Source organism: Schistocerca piceifrons, chromosome 9, assembly GCF_021461385.2.
Source record: "Schistocerca piceifrons isolate TAMUIC-IGC-003096 chromosome 9, iqSchPice1.1, whole genome shotgun sequence".
Lineage (NCBI taxonomy): Eukaryota > Metazoa > Arthropoda > Insecta > Orthoptera > Acrididae > Schistocerca > Schistocerca piceifrons.
This window is the reverse complement of record NC_060146.1, coordinates 182,515,989-182,528,953: the sequence shown is the minus strand read 5'-3', so window position 1 is coordinate 182,528,953 and position 12,965 is coordinate 182,515,989. Positions and strand designations below refer to the sequence as shown.

At 44.1% G+C, this 12,965-nt stretch overlaps 1 protein-coding gene across 1 annotated transcript in view; it reads right to left on the bottom strand.

Annotated features, from left to right (window-relative positions):
- LOC124717102 overlaps positions 1–12,965 on the bottom strand; it is a 73,471-nt gene that overhangs the window by 25,490 nt on the left and 35,016 nt on the right. The window contains exon 4 of the mRNA XM_047243811.1: positions 3,082–3,167. Coding sequence (XP_047099767.1) covers positions 3,082–3,167 — 86 coding nt within the window. The remainder of the gene's footprint in view (positions 1–3,081; positions 3,168–12,965) is intronic.

The window sequence follows — 12,965 nt, the reverse complement described above, 5'->3', positions numbered from 1 at the left end:
ATTATTGACTGTATCCATTATTCACTTTTAATGTGGTGTAGTGAGTAGTGAGGTATCCAGCCGTAAACATGGCTACTCACTGATATAAAGAATTTAGTGGATGTTAAATTGACTTCAGACGAAAACTGAAATCATATCTGCTCGAGAAATGCTTCTACTCAATTTTAGAGTTTCTACATGTATAGTAGTATGACTGTTGTATGCGTGTGTGCGTGTGTGTGAGTATGTGTGCGTGTGTGTGTATGTGTGTGTGTGTGATTAAGAGAGGGAAGGGAAAGAAGTACTGAACACAGTTAAGTATCACCCTACACACGAAAAGAAAACAGGAAATCATGTAAACGGTCAACATGCTGGCGTACATATTTTCCACTGAGAAGGTGTACCTTAATTGTGGAGCTGACTCAACATATAGTAGCGAGAGGTCGCAATTGCGCTCCACGCAGACAACTAACTACTGCCACTGGCTCTTTAGTATCTCTCATCCCTCCTCGCTTCACACATAATATTAATATTACTATAATATTAATAACTAAATTAGAGCACACAGGCATTGAAATTTATAAATATTAGATTTTTATCCACTGCTTAACCACTGTACGCATATGTCACATACACTCATGAACACTGAAAACAGAGCATCTAGAGGGGAGGAAGGTATAAGCACGAAACTTAGCGTACATGAAAAGTGAGATCAGATATGCAAATGATCTAAGTTTGCTGCTAATGCGCATGCCCAAAGACCCTGCACTGGCGCTGCAGTCAGGCAGTGGACCTTATTTAAAAGGCGCATAGTGGACGAGTCACAAACGTGCCCATTGCATCCCGACTCCAGGACGACTTTAGTATGAGCACAATGCCAGACAGACCTGTCAGATGACATTTCTCACAGTTAAGCCAGTTTGAGAGGGGCCTAGTCATCTACATGGAAACCGCAGGCAGGTCGACACGCCGTGTGGCTAGCCAGATTGATCGTTCAGTGAGCTCCGTCAGACGATGTTGGGAGCAGCTGACACGAGTTGGCACCCACTTGACACATACCCGGTCTGGAGACGCCAGGAAGAAGACGAGGTGAGATGATCGAAGAATCGTGCATCACTCAATCGAGGATCCTACAGTGACTCGCTCCAAGACACAAACTGATGTACGGGTGCCAGTTGTTCCACAAAACATTTCCAGACGCCTCGCGGGTGCGAATTTGGTAACCAGGCGCTCTCGACGTGTATTGCTGTTAACGCCGAGACATCGAGACATTGGCGACTCCGTGTACGGTGGTGCCAAGCCAGAATGACGGGGACTACCATGGATTAGCAAAACCTGGTGTTTAGTTTCAATCCCTATTCGTTTCGGGGACAGATGATAACCGCATATGGCCATATGGCAGCCTGATGAACGCTACAGTGCCATTCACGGCGTGGCGTCCACGTAAAGGTCTGGGGTTCAAAAATGGCTCTCAGCACTATGGGACTTAACATCTATGGTCATCAGTCCCCTAGAACTTAGAACTACTTAAACCTAACTAACCTAAGGACAGCACACAACACCCAGCCATCACGAGGCAGAGAAAATCCCTGGCCCCGCCGGGAATCGAACCCGGGAACCCGTGCGTGGGAAGCGAGAACGCTACCGCACGACCACGAGATGCGAGCAAAGGTCTGGGGGCTCATAGCCTACGATAGCGGGTCGCCTCTAATTGTAGTACGTGGAAACGTAACGGGCCAGCGTTATGTTCATGATATTCTTCGACCCCATGTGAGACCTTCCATGCACGGTCTCCCAGCCGCAGATAATGCTGGTCCGCATAGAGATCGAGCTTCTCAAGATTTCTTCCTACGTTACGTTCAGATTCATTTGTGGCCACCGCTCCCCCAACTTGTCCTCTACGGTACATGTGTGGGACCAACTCAAACCACAGATGTAACCGTGTCCCTCTTCACATGAATTGGAGGTAACTCTCTTCAAGGTTTGTGGGGCAGTCTGCAACTCGATGCCGAACCGTGTTGCTAAATGTACTGCAGCAACAGATGATAACAACACGTTATTGATGTTGCACTGTTCTTTTCTACTTGTACTCACCGTATTTGTTTATTTATGTTTTGGGATCACTTGAATCTCTCACCTGTATCTTTACATCTAATAAATTTCGTTTCGATACGATGATACCCCTTTGGTGCGCTGTTTTCAATGTTCTTTATTTTATATTGCACACGTCTCCTCCTCCTTCTACCCAACTCATCCTCCCTCCCTCTGTTCACCTTCTCCTCCCACCTCTCTCTATATCCTCCTTCCCCAACTAACTATCCATCTCTTCCTCCACCTTTTATTTGTCCATCTCATCGCCCAACCTCTATCTCTGTACTAACTCTTACTACCCTTCCTTTGTCAACTTATTCGTTCCCTCTATCTGTCCATATCTTAATATTCCCTCTCTCTGATCATCCTGTCCTCCACGCTCTATCCACCATTTCTTTAACGTCTCTCCGCTCAACCATCCCCCTTCACACCTATAACCTCTCGCACACATACCAATACGACCCACACAACGGCCAGTCCTGCAGGGTGTCCAAGATATCAGACATTACCAAATATTCCCAGCCTCATCCCTAGCTCTATAGGAACTAGGTAGCTCTTACCTCCACTATACCATCTCATTATCTCTCTCTGATAATCCCCTCCTCAGCTCTCTCACTATCTGCCTCTACCTTCACCATCTCTCCACTCAACGATGCCAATCCACACATTCACTGCCCAGAGTGAACAATAGATCCACACTAGGTGCCAGGCCTCCAGGGCATCCAACATGTCAGGCATTATCAACGCTTTCGAACACCCACCCCTAACTCTATGGGAGTTAGGTGGTTCTTACCCTCACAATACCTCTCTCAGACAATAAGTGATATGTGTACCAAACTTGACTGAAATCGATCAGGTGGTTTAGAAGAATATGTGGAACATCATACTTACACCCACTTTTATAAATGGCTTCAGAGTATTCCTATTCCTTAAATTCCCTATTTATTTATTATATTTCCCTAATTCGATAGACAATTTGGAGCCTAGCCCAGATGGTTAATGTTTACTTACTCTGAAAGCGCCAATAAAGAGTACAATGTCCAGGAGAATGGCCGCATTGGACACCACCAACATCAAAGCCAGCATCACCACTGGGGCTGCAACAACACACCTTACTTAATACCGACTCGGTTTAACTTTAGTACATATATATATATATATATATATATATATATATATATATATATATATATATATATAACAGCATCAAATTACGAACATTTATCCAGGACTGGAGTCGATTGCGAAATTGGCAACTACAGGGATGCAGAATAATTTTTACACCTTACAAATTAGCCGTCTCTGACTGAAAGTCAGTGCCCAGGAATTAAATTTCTAAGCCAGTATGTCAATGATGTAAAAAAGAAAGTTGAGGAAAACAGCATTTGGGGACTGGAAGATTGCTGAACTACCTGGTTATTAGCACAGTCACCAGCAGCTAAGTGTGTAGCGTGAATGGTATGTAAATATAATGTCATTGAATCGAATCTCGCTAGTGCCATACGTTGTTTCACTTCTTATGATTTGCTCATTTTTTAAGAAATATGTTAAATAATAAATATGAAATCACAGTTTTTAATGAAAATAATACTTTCATTTTTTAACATTTAATGTGTGGGTACTGACAGTAAATAAAAATTTAGTACATGAATGCGAAGCATGAAGTAGAAAATAAATTACCTTTTTACACTACTGGTCATTAAAATTGCTACACCAAGAAGAAATGCAGATGATAAACGGGTATTCATTGGACAAATATATTATACTATAACTGCAATGTGATTACATTTTCATGCAATTTGGGTTCACAGATCCTGAGAAATCAGTACCCAGAACAACTACCTCTGGCCGTAATAACGGCCTTGATACGCCTAGGTACTGAGTAAACCAGATCTTGGATGGCGTGTACACGTACAGCTGCCCATGCAACTTCAACACGATACCACAGTTCATTAAGAGTAGTGACTGGCGTATTGTGACGAGCCAGTTGCTCGGCCACCATTGACCAGACGTTTTCAGTTGGTGAGAGATCTGGAGAATGTGCTGACTAGGGCAGCAGTCGAACATTTTCTGTATCCAGAAAGGCCCGTACAGGATCTGCAACATGCGGTCGTGCATTATTCTGCTGAAATGCAGAGTTTCTCTGGGATCGAATAAAGGGTAGACCCACGGGTCGTAACGCATCTGAAATGTAACGTCCACTGTTGAAAGTGCCGTCAATGCGAACAAGAGGTGTCCGAGACGTGTAACCAATGGCACCCCACACCATCACGCCGGGTGATACGCCAGAATGGCGATGACGAATAGACGCTTCCAATGTGAGTTCACCGCCATGTCGCCAGACACGGATGCGACCATCATGATGCTGTAAAGAGAACCTGGATTCATCCGAAAAAATGAAGTTTTGGCATTCGTGCACCCAGGTACATCGTCGAGTACACAGTCGCAGGCGCTCCTGTGTGTGATGCAGCGTCAAAGGTAACCGCAGCCATGGTCTCCGAGCTGATAGTTAATGCTGCTGCAAACGTCGTCGAACTGTTCGTGCAGATGGCTGTTGTCTCGCAAACGCCCCCATCTGTTGACTCAGGGATCGAGACGTGGCTGCACGATCCGTTACAGCCACTGCTAGTGATACGAGGCCGTCAGGATGCAGCATGGCGTATTACGCTCCTGAACCCACCGATTCCATATTCTGCTAACAGTCATTGGATCTCGACCAATGCGAGCAGCAATGTCGCGATACGATAAACCGAAATCGCGATAGGCTACAATCCGACCTTTATCAAAGTCGCAAACGTGATGGTACGCGTTTCTGCTCCTTACACGAGGCATCACAACAACGTTTCACCAGGCAACGCCGGTCAACTGCTGTTTGTGTATGAGAAATCGGTTGGAAACTTCTCTCATGTCAGCACGTTGTAGGTGTCGCCACCGGCGCCAGCCTTGTGTGAATGCTCTGGAAAGCTAATCATTTGCATATCACGGCATCTTCTTGCTGTGGGTTAAATTTCGCGTCTGTAGCACGTCATCTTCGTGGTTTAGCAATTTTAATGGCCAGTAATGTACGAGGGTTATTCCAAAAGTAAGGTCCGATTGATTGCCAAATTGAAACCACAGTGAACATCAGAAATGTTTTACTTGTAACAATTAGCTACACCTTTCAGCTACTTCTCTACGTAGTCGCCGTTCTGACTTAGACTTTTGTCATAGCGTTGTACCAACTTTTCAATAGCCTCATCATAGAAGGCAGCCGCCAGTGCTTTCCGCCAATTCTCCACGCTGGCCTACACCTCGTTGTCTGTGTCAAAATGTTGTCTTCAAAGACAGCGGTTCATGTGACCAGAGATGAAACTCAGGGGGAGACAATTGCGGACTGTATTGTGGGTAATCTAACATTTCCATTTGAAAACGATGCAGGAGCATCTTCATTGCCCCTGTAGAATGCGGCTGAGAATTGTCGTGAAGACGAAACAGCACGACAGTTATGTAATGTTGGCTGCATAGCTTCAGGCGAAATTTCTCACCAGGCCCTCGTACTTGGCGGCAGACACTATTTTCTAGACATCTTTACGCACTCACTGCGAGCTCAGAAATGAGAAGAGCGACGTGATGCTAACTGGGGTTATACTAGAGACACTACCCAACACATCTGTGCAAAGCTTTATCGGATTTTCATAGTCGTTTCCATTTCGCGACCGATCGGACCTTACTTTTGGAATAACCCTCGTATTTCTAGTCGTTTAACAGTATTACTGACATGTACGAGGGTCATTCAATTACTGATGCAACAAGATTCTAATACACCAATCAAGATTCTAATACACCATATTACCCTACAAAACCCTATTTTTCAACATAATCTACGTGCAATGTCACGGCCTTACGCCACCTTACTGGGAGGGCCTGTGTGCCCACATGGTACCACTTCACTGGTCGACGCGGGAGCCAGCGTCTTTCTATACACATATTGCTTCCCGTCCGCCCCCGGTAGCTGAGTGGTCAGCGCGACAGAATGTCAGTCTTAAGGGGCCGCTCCCTCATTCCCAGCTGGGTCGGAGATTTTCTCCACTCAGGACTGGGTGTTGTGTTGTCCTAATCATCATTATTTCATCCCCATCGACGCACAAATCGCTAAGTGGTGATAAACCGAAAGACTTGCACACTTGCACCCAGCGAACGGTCTACCCGACGGGAGGCCCTAGTCACACGACATTTACATTACTGCTTCCCGCATAGTGCATCCTTCATTGGACCAAACAGATGCAGTTCGGAAGGTCCGAAATCTGGACTCTTAGAGTGGATGAGGAAGAACGGTCCAATGCAGTTTTGTGAGCTGCCCTCGGCTGTGCAGATTGTGTAAGATTTTGTGTTGTCATAGAGAAGGAGAAATTCGTTTGCATTATTCCGGCGACGAACACGTTGATGTTGTTTGTTCAATTTCCTTAGAGTAGCAAAATACACTTCTGAGTTGATCGTTGCGCAGTAAGGGAGGACATCAAATGGAATAACCCTGTCAGAGATGCAGAAAACCATCGTCTGACTTTACTGGTTGAAGATGCGGCTTTGAACTTTTTCTTCGGAGGAGAGGTGGTGCGACGTCACTCCACGGATTGCCGCTTTCTTTCCGGTTCGACGTAATGAACCCATGTTTCACCTCCTGTGTCGACGTTCGACAAAAAATTGTCATAGTCGGCCTCGTAATACGTAAGCAATTTCGCACGGTCTTCTTTTTGGTGGTGGGAACCCACCAGGCACTCACCATTGAGTACCCATTTGGTGGACGGATGTGGCAGCACTACCAACAGAGTCGTCCAGTCGAGCAGGAGGTGTTTGATTATGATCAGTCGATCACCTCGAATGAGTGTGTCCGCACGTTTCAACACGGCAAAAGCCGCAGCTGTGTGAGGCCTGTCAGCATGCGGAGATCGGACGGGTTTGCGAGACGTTGTTGCGGTGATGGCAGACGCCTCGCCCAACGACTCGCCGTGCTTTTGTTCACTGTCGGTTTTCCGTAGACATTCTGGAAGAGCTTATAAAGATCGTGGCACGAACATCCGTTACAGACGCCATTTCGAAAGCTACGTGTAGCCCCTCCGCCTTTCGGAACTTCATGAGTCTACAGAAGCGGGACTATTCCACGACATCCCGTAACAAACAACGCGTTTTTTTAACCGAGACTGACCGAAAGAAAATGTGTTGCATTACTTACTGAACGCCCTAGTGTAATTATTTCAATAAACATGACATTTCGTATGTTTGTTTCAAATTTTAAGTTATTTTTGTATAACTATTAGGGGAGGCTGTAGTTTAATTTTAAGACTCCCAGCCCTGTACTAGACGCTTATTCCTTTTTGAAAGGATAGCATTCACCTTGTTTGCTGCACTCTTTTCCCGAAATTACAAACATTACGCTGTAACTTGACTTTTCCATATGTGCAACACTACTCCAAGGTAAAACATTGTCATATATCTAGGAGCAAATTTTCTACTAAAATTAAAAGTGTTTCAGTTAAACAAAACTTGTCAATACTGTATTTATGTTCCATTATGAGCCGAGCGGAGTAGCCGCTCGGCCTAAGGGCGCCTCGTCGCGGTTCGAGTCCTCCGTCGGGCATGGGTGTGTGTGTGTTGTCCTTGGCATAAATTACTTTAATTAGTGCGTAAGCCTAAGAACAGATGACCTCAGTAGTTACCACAAATTTGAAAATTTTTTTCCATTATTAACCTAGTACAAACAAACAGTCAGCAAGTGAAATGAAATTAAGAAGTAGTATCACAAAAGACCTTCTACAAGTCAAAGGCGTGACATTACAAATGGAAGATATTAGCAACCAACATAAATAATTTCCCGGAATGGGGAAACAATTAAAATATTAAAGAAACTAAATTCACTTGAAAATATGACGTGTTACATGGTAGAAGACCTTTCGTTTGTAGGTGTGCTTAACCTTACACATGTCAAAGTATACTGAATTTGACTCACCATAAAACTCTGTAACTGAAGAGTTAACAATATCCTCCAAGTAGCTTTTAGATAGATAATAACACTTTGTAAAATTCATAATAATCACAAGCCGTGCACAAAAAAATGCTTCATATCTCGCAACAATAAAAACAGTGCAAAATGCCGGAAACTGCTTCTGTTACGATACGATATTGCAGTGTCTGTGTTATTCCGATTTACGAAGCAAAGTTCCTTTGGATATTCAGGCACTGCAATATCGTATTTATCCACGGGCGCCGGAATATACACACTGGATGTCCGAGTACAGGTTGCAGACGCATGTTTGACGCCATGTGAAGTTTGGGCCTGGCCATGAGTTGTGCACGGATAGTCAAATGCTAGCACTTGTTCGCAAACCTAGGTACAAGCAGTTCTTTTCCAGTTTTCTGTCGAGCGCCTTTCCTTATCCGCCTTCCGGCTGGAACGTCCAAGCCATGCGATGCTGATGCTTATTTTGCCAACATGACGCTCTGAACGAAATACGAACGGAATCTCCTTTAGAAATTTCGAAAACACACGTTTGGATGTATCACCATCCGAAGGCGCGGGCGACTCCTGGAATTTTGGTACATAACAAAAGGTAAGGCGACCGCTCGCGATAACCGGGGTATTCCGGGATTCGAGGCCCGGTCCGGCACAATTGTTCATTGTCGTCATTCAGTTCTACAGCTGATAGATGTCCACATTCGCAATTGCGAATACATTTAATGTACTGCTTATGGTTGTCTGCAGGGCACATTTCTTCATGTGGTTCTAAAATCGGTCGCGGGATGGAAACACCGTCCAGGAAACTTCACGTATTTCTCTGTATACTATCCTCCAGGTACAGGGAGCAGAGAGCTTCTGTAATTTCAAAAATCTGTACCCATATGTGGATTTTAAACTGTATAATATGTAATCCTGTGCTACATCTAGCCACAGAGTTAAGGGTTCTGTAGCCAGTTACCATGGTTACACAATGACGTGTCAAACCAAGAGGACGAGAACCATTTTTGGTCAACTCAAGCTTGCTAAGAGTTTACACTTCAGGAATAATAGTAATATACCTTAAACAAAAATTTCCTGAATAACTTCGAAACGCTTGAGACAACTTTCAGCGTACGCCCTAGGCCTCTCTCGTAATGAAATATTGAACAAAATTTATTTTTAATGAAACAAATATGATTCAGTTTCGCAAGTGTTCGGAATTCTTATAAGCTTCAAATATGAGCTTTTGTAGTTTATTGGTGTATGAAATAAGTTAGGTCACAGCATCTCAAGGAGTGTGAAGAAAATCTAAATAGGGTAGTAGCTGCGCTATTTCCTCTTCTTAGTCTGGTACTGGAGAGACTGCACTCCTGCCTATGTTTTTACTGCAACTTTTGTTTGTTTGTTTGTTTGTTTGTTTGTTATCAGTGTACTGACTGGTTTGATGCGGCCCGCCACGAATTCCTTTCCTGTGCTAACCTCTTCATCTCAGAGTAGCACTTCCAACCTACGTCCTCAATTATTTGCTTGACGTATTCCAATCTCTGTCTTCCTCTACAGTTTTTGCCCTCTACAGCTCCCTCCAGTACCATGGAAGTCATTCCCTCATGTCTTAGCAGATGTCCTATCATCCTGTCCCTTCTCCTTATCAGTGTTTTCCACATATTCCTTTCCTCTCCGATTCTGCGTAGAACCTCCTCATTCAACTAATTTTCAACATTCGTCTATAGCACCACATCTCAAATGCTTCGATTCTCTTCTGTTCCGGTTTTCCCACAGTCCATGTTTCACTACCATACAATGCTGTACTCCAGACGTACATCCTCAGAAATTTCTTCCTCAAATTAAGGCCGGTATTTGATATTAGTAGACTTCTCTTGGCCAGAAATGCCTTTTTTGCCATAGCGAGTCTGCTTTTGATGTCCTCCTTGCTCCGTCCGTCATTGGTTATTTTACTGCCTAGGTAGCAGAATTCCTTAACTTCATTGACTTCGTGACCATCAATCCTGATGTTAAGTTTCTCGCTGTTCTCATTTCTACTACTTCTCATTACCTTCGTCTTTCTCCGATTTACTCTAGAACCATACTGTGTACTCATTAGACTGTTCATTCCGTTCAGCAGATCATTTAATTCTTCTTCACTTTCACTCAGGATAGCAATGTCATCAGCGAATCGTATCATTGATATCCTTTCACCTTGTATTTTAATTCCATTCCTGAACCTTTCTTTTATTTCCATCATTGCTTCCTCGATGTACAGATTGAAGAGTAGGGGCGAAAGGCTACAGCCTTGTCTTACACCCTTCTTAATACGAACACTTCGTTCTTGATCGTCCACTCTTATTATTCCCTCTTGGTTGTTGTACATATTGTATATGACCCGTCTCTCCCTATAGCTTACCCCTACTTTTTTCAGAATCTCGAACAGCTTGCACCATTTTATATTGTCGAACGCTTTTTCCAGATCGACAAATCCTATGAAAGTGTCTTGATTTTTCTTTAGCCTTGCTTCCATTATTAGCCGTAACGTCAGAATTACCTCTCTCGTCCCTTTACTTTTCCTAAAGCCAGACTGATCGTCACCTAGCGCATTCTCAATTTTCTTTTCCATTCTTCTGTATATTATTCTTGTAAGCAACTGTTAAGCTGATTGTGCGATAATTCTCGCACTTGTCAGCTCTTGCCGTCTTCGGAATTGTGTGGATGATGCTTTTCCGAAAGTCAGATGGTATGTCGCCAGACTCATATATTCTACACACCAACGTGAATAGTCGTTTTGTTGCCACTTCCCCCAATGATTTTAGAAATTCTGATGGAATGTTATCTATCCCTTCTGCCTTATTTGACCGTAAGTCCTCCAAAGCTCTTTTAAATTCCGATTCTAATACTGGATCCCCTATCTCTTCTAAATCGACTCCTGTTTCTTCTTCTATCACATCAGACAAATCTTCACCCTCATAGAGGCTTTCAATGTATTCTTTCCACCTATCTGCTCTCTCCTCTGCATTTAACAGTGGAATTCCCGTTGCACTCTTAATGTTACCACCGCTGCTTTTAATGTCACCAAAGGTTGTTTTGACTTTCCTGTATGCTGAGTCTGTCCTTCCGACAATCATATCTTTTTCGATGTCTTCACATTTTTTCTGCAGCCATTTCGCCTTAGCTTCCCTGCACTTCCTATTTATTTCATTCCTCAGCGACTTTTATTTCTGTATTCCTGATTTTCCCGGAACATGTTTGTACTTCTTTTATCAATCAAGTGAAGTATTTCTTCAGTTACCCACCGTTTCTTCGCAGCTACCTTCTTTGTACCTATGTTTTCCTTCCCAACTTCTGTGATGGCCCTTTTTAGAGATGTCCATTCCTCTTCAACTGTACTGCTTACTGCGCTATTCCTTATTGCTGTATCTATAGCGTTAGAGAACTTCAAACGTATCTCGTCATTCCTTAGTACTTCCGTATCCCACTTCTTTGCGTATTGATTCTTCCTGACTAATGTCTTGAACTTCAGCCTACTCTTCATCACTACTATATTGTGATCTGAGTCTATATTTGCTTCTGGGTACGCCTTACAATCCAGTATCTGATTTCGGAACCTCTGTCTGACCATGATGTAATCTAATTGAAATCTTCCCGTACCTCCCGGCCTTTTCCAAGTATACCTACCGAGCGAGGTGGCGCAGTGGTTCGACACTGGACTCGCATTCGGGAGGACGGCGGTTCAATCCCGCGTCCAGCCATCCTGATTTAGGTTTTCCGTGATTTCCCTAAATCGCTCCAGGCAAATACCGGGATGGTTCCTTTCAAAGGGCACGGCCGACTTCCTTCCCCGTCCTTCCCTAATCCGATGAGACCGATGACCTCGCTGTCTGGTCTCCTTCCCCAAAAACAACCAACCAACAACAAGCCAAGTATACCTCCTCCTCTTGTGATTCTTGAACAGGGTATTCGCTACTACCAACTGAAACTTGTTACAGAACTCAATTAGTCTTTCTCCTCTTTCATTCCTTGTCCCAAACCCATATTCTCCTGTAACCTTTTCTTCTACTCCTTCCCCTACAACTGCATTCCAGTCGCCCATGACTATTAGATTTTCGTCCCCCTTTACATACTGCAATACCCTTTCGATATCCTCATACACTTTCTCTATCTGTTCATCTTCAGCTTGCGACGTCGGCATGTATACCTGAACTATCGTTGTCGGTGTTGGCCTGCTGTCGATTCTGATTAGAACAACCTGGTCACTGAACTGTTCACAGTAACACACCCTCTGCCCTACCTTCCTATTCATAACTAATCCTACACCTGTTATACCATTTTCTGCTGCTGTTGATATTACCCGATACTCACGTGACCAGAAATCCTTGTCTTCCTTCCACTTCACTTCATTGACCTCTACTATATCTAGATTGAGCCTTTGCATTTCCCTTTTCAGATTTTCTAGTTTCCCTACCACGCCCCGACTCGTAGAACGTTATCCTTTCGTTGATTATTCAATCTTTTTCTCATGGTAACCTCCCCCTTGGCAGTCCCCTCATGGAGATCCGAATGGGGGACTATTCCGGAATCTTTTGCCAATGGAGAGATCATCATGATACTTCTGCATTCCAGTGTCTTTAATGCAGTGGTTTCCATTGCCTTCTGCATCCTCATGTCGTTGATCATTGCTGATTCTTCCGCCTTTAGGGGCAATTTCCCACCCCTAGGACAAGAGAGTGCCCTGAACCTCTATCCGCTCCTCCGCCCTCTTTGACAAGGCCGTTGGCAGAATGAGGCTGACATCTTCGGCCGCCAATGCTGATTATTTATCAAAATTTAGGCAGTGGCGGGGATCGAACCCGGGACCGAAGACGTTTTGATTATGAATCAAAGACGCTACCCCTAGACCACTTCATATGAGCGAAACAGCTGTATAGACGTAATT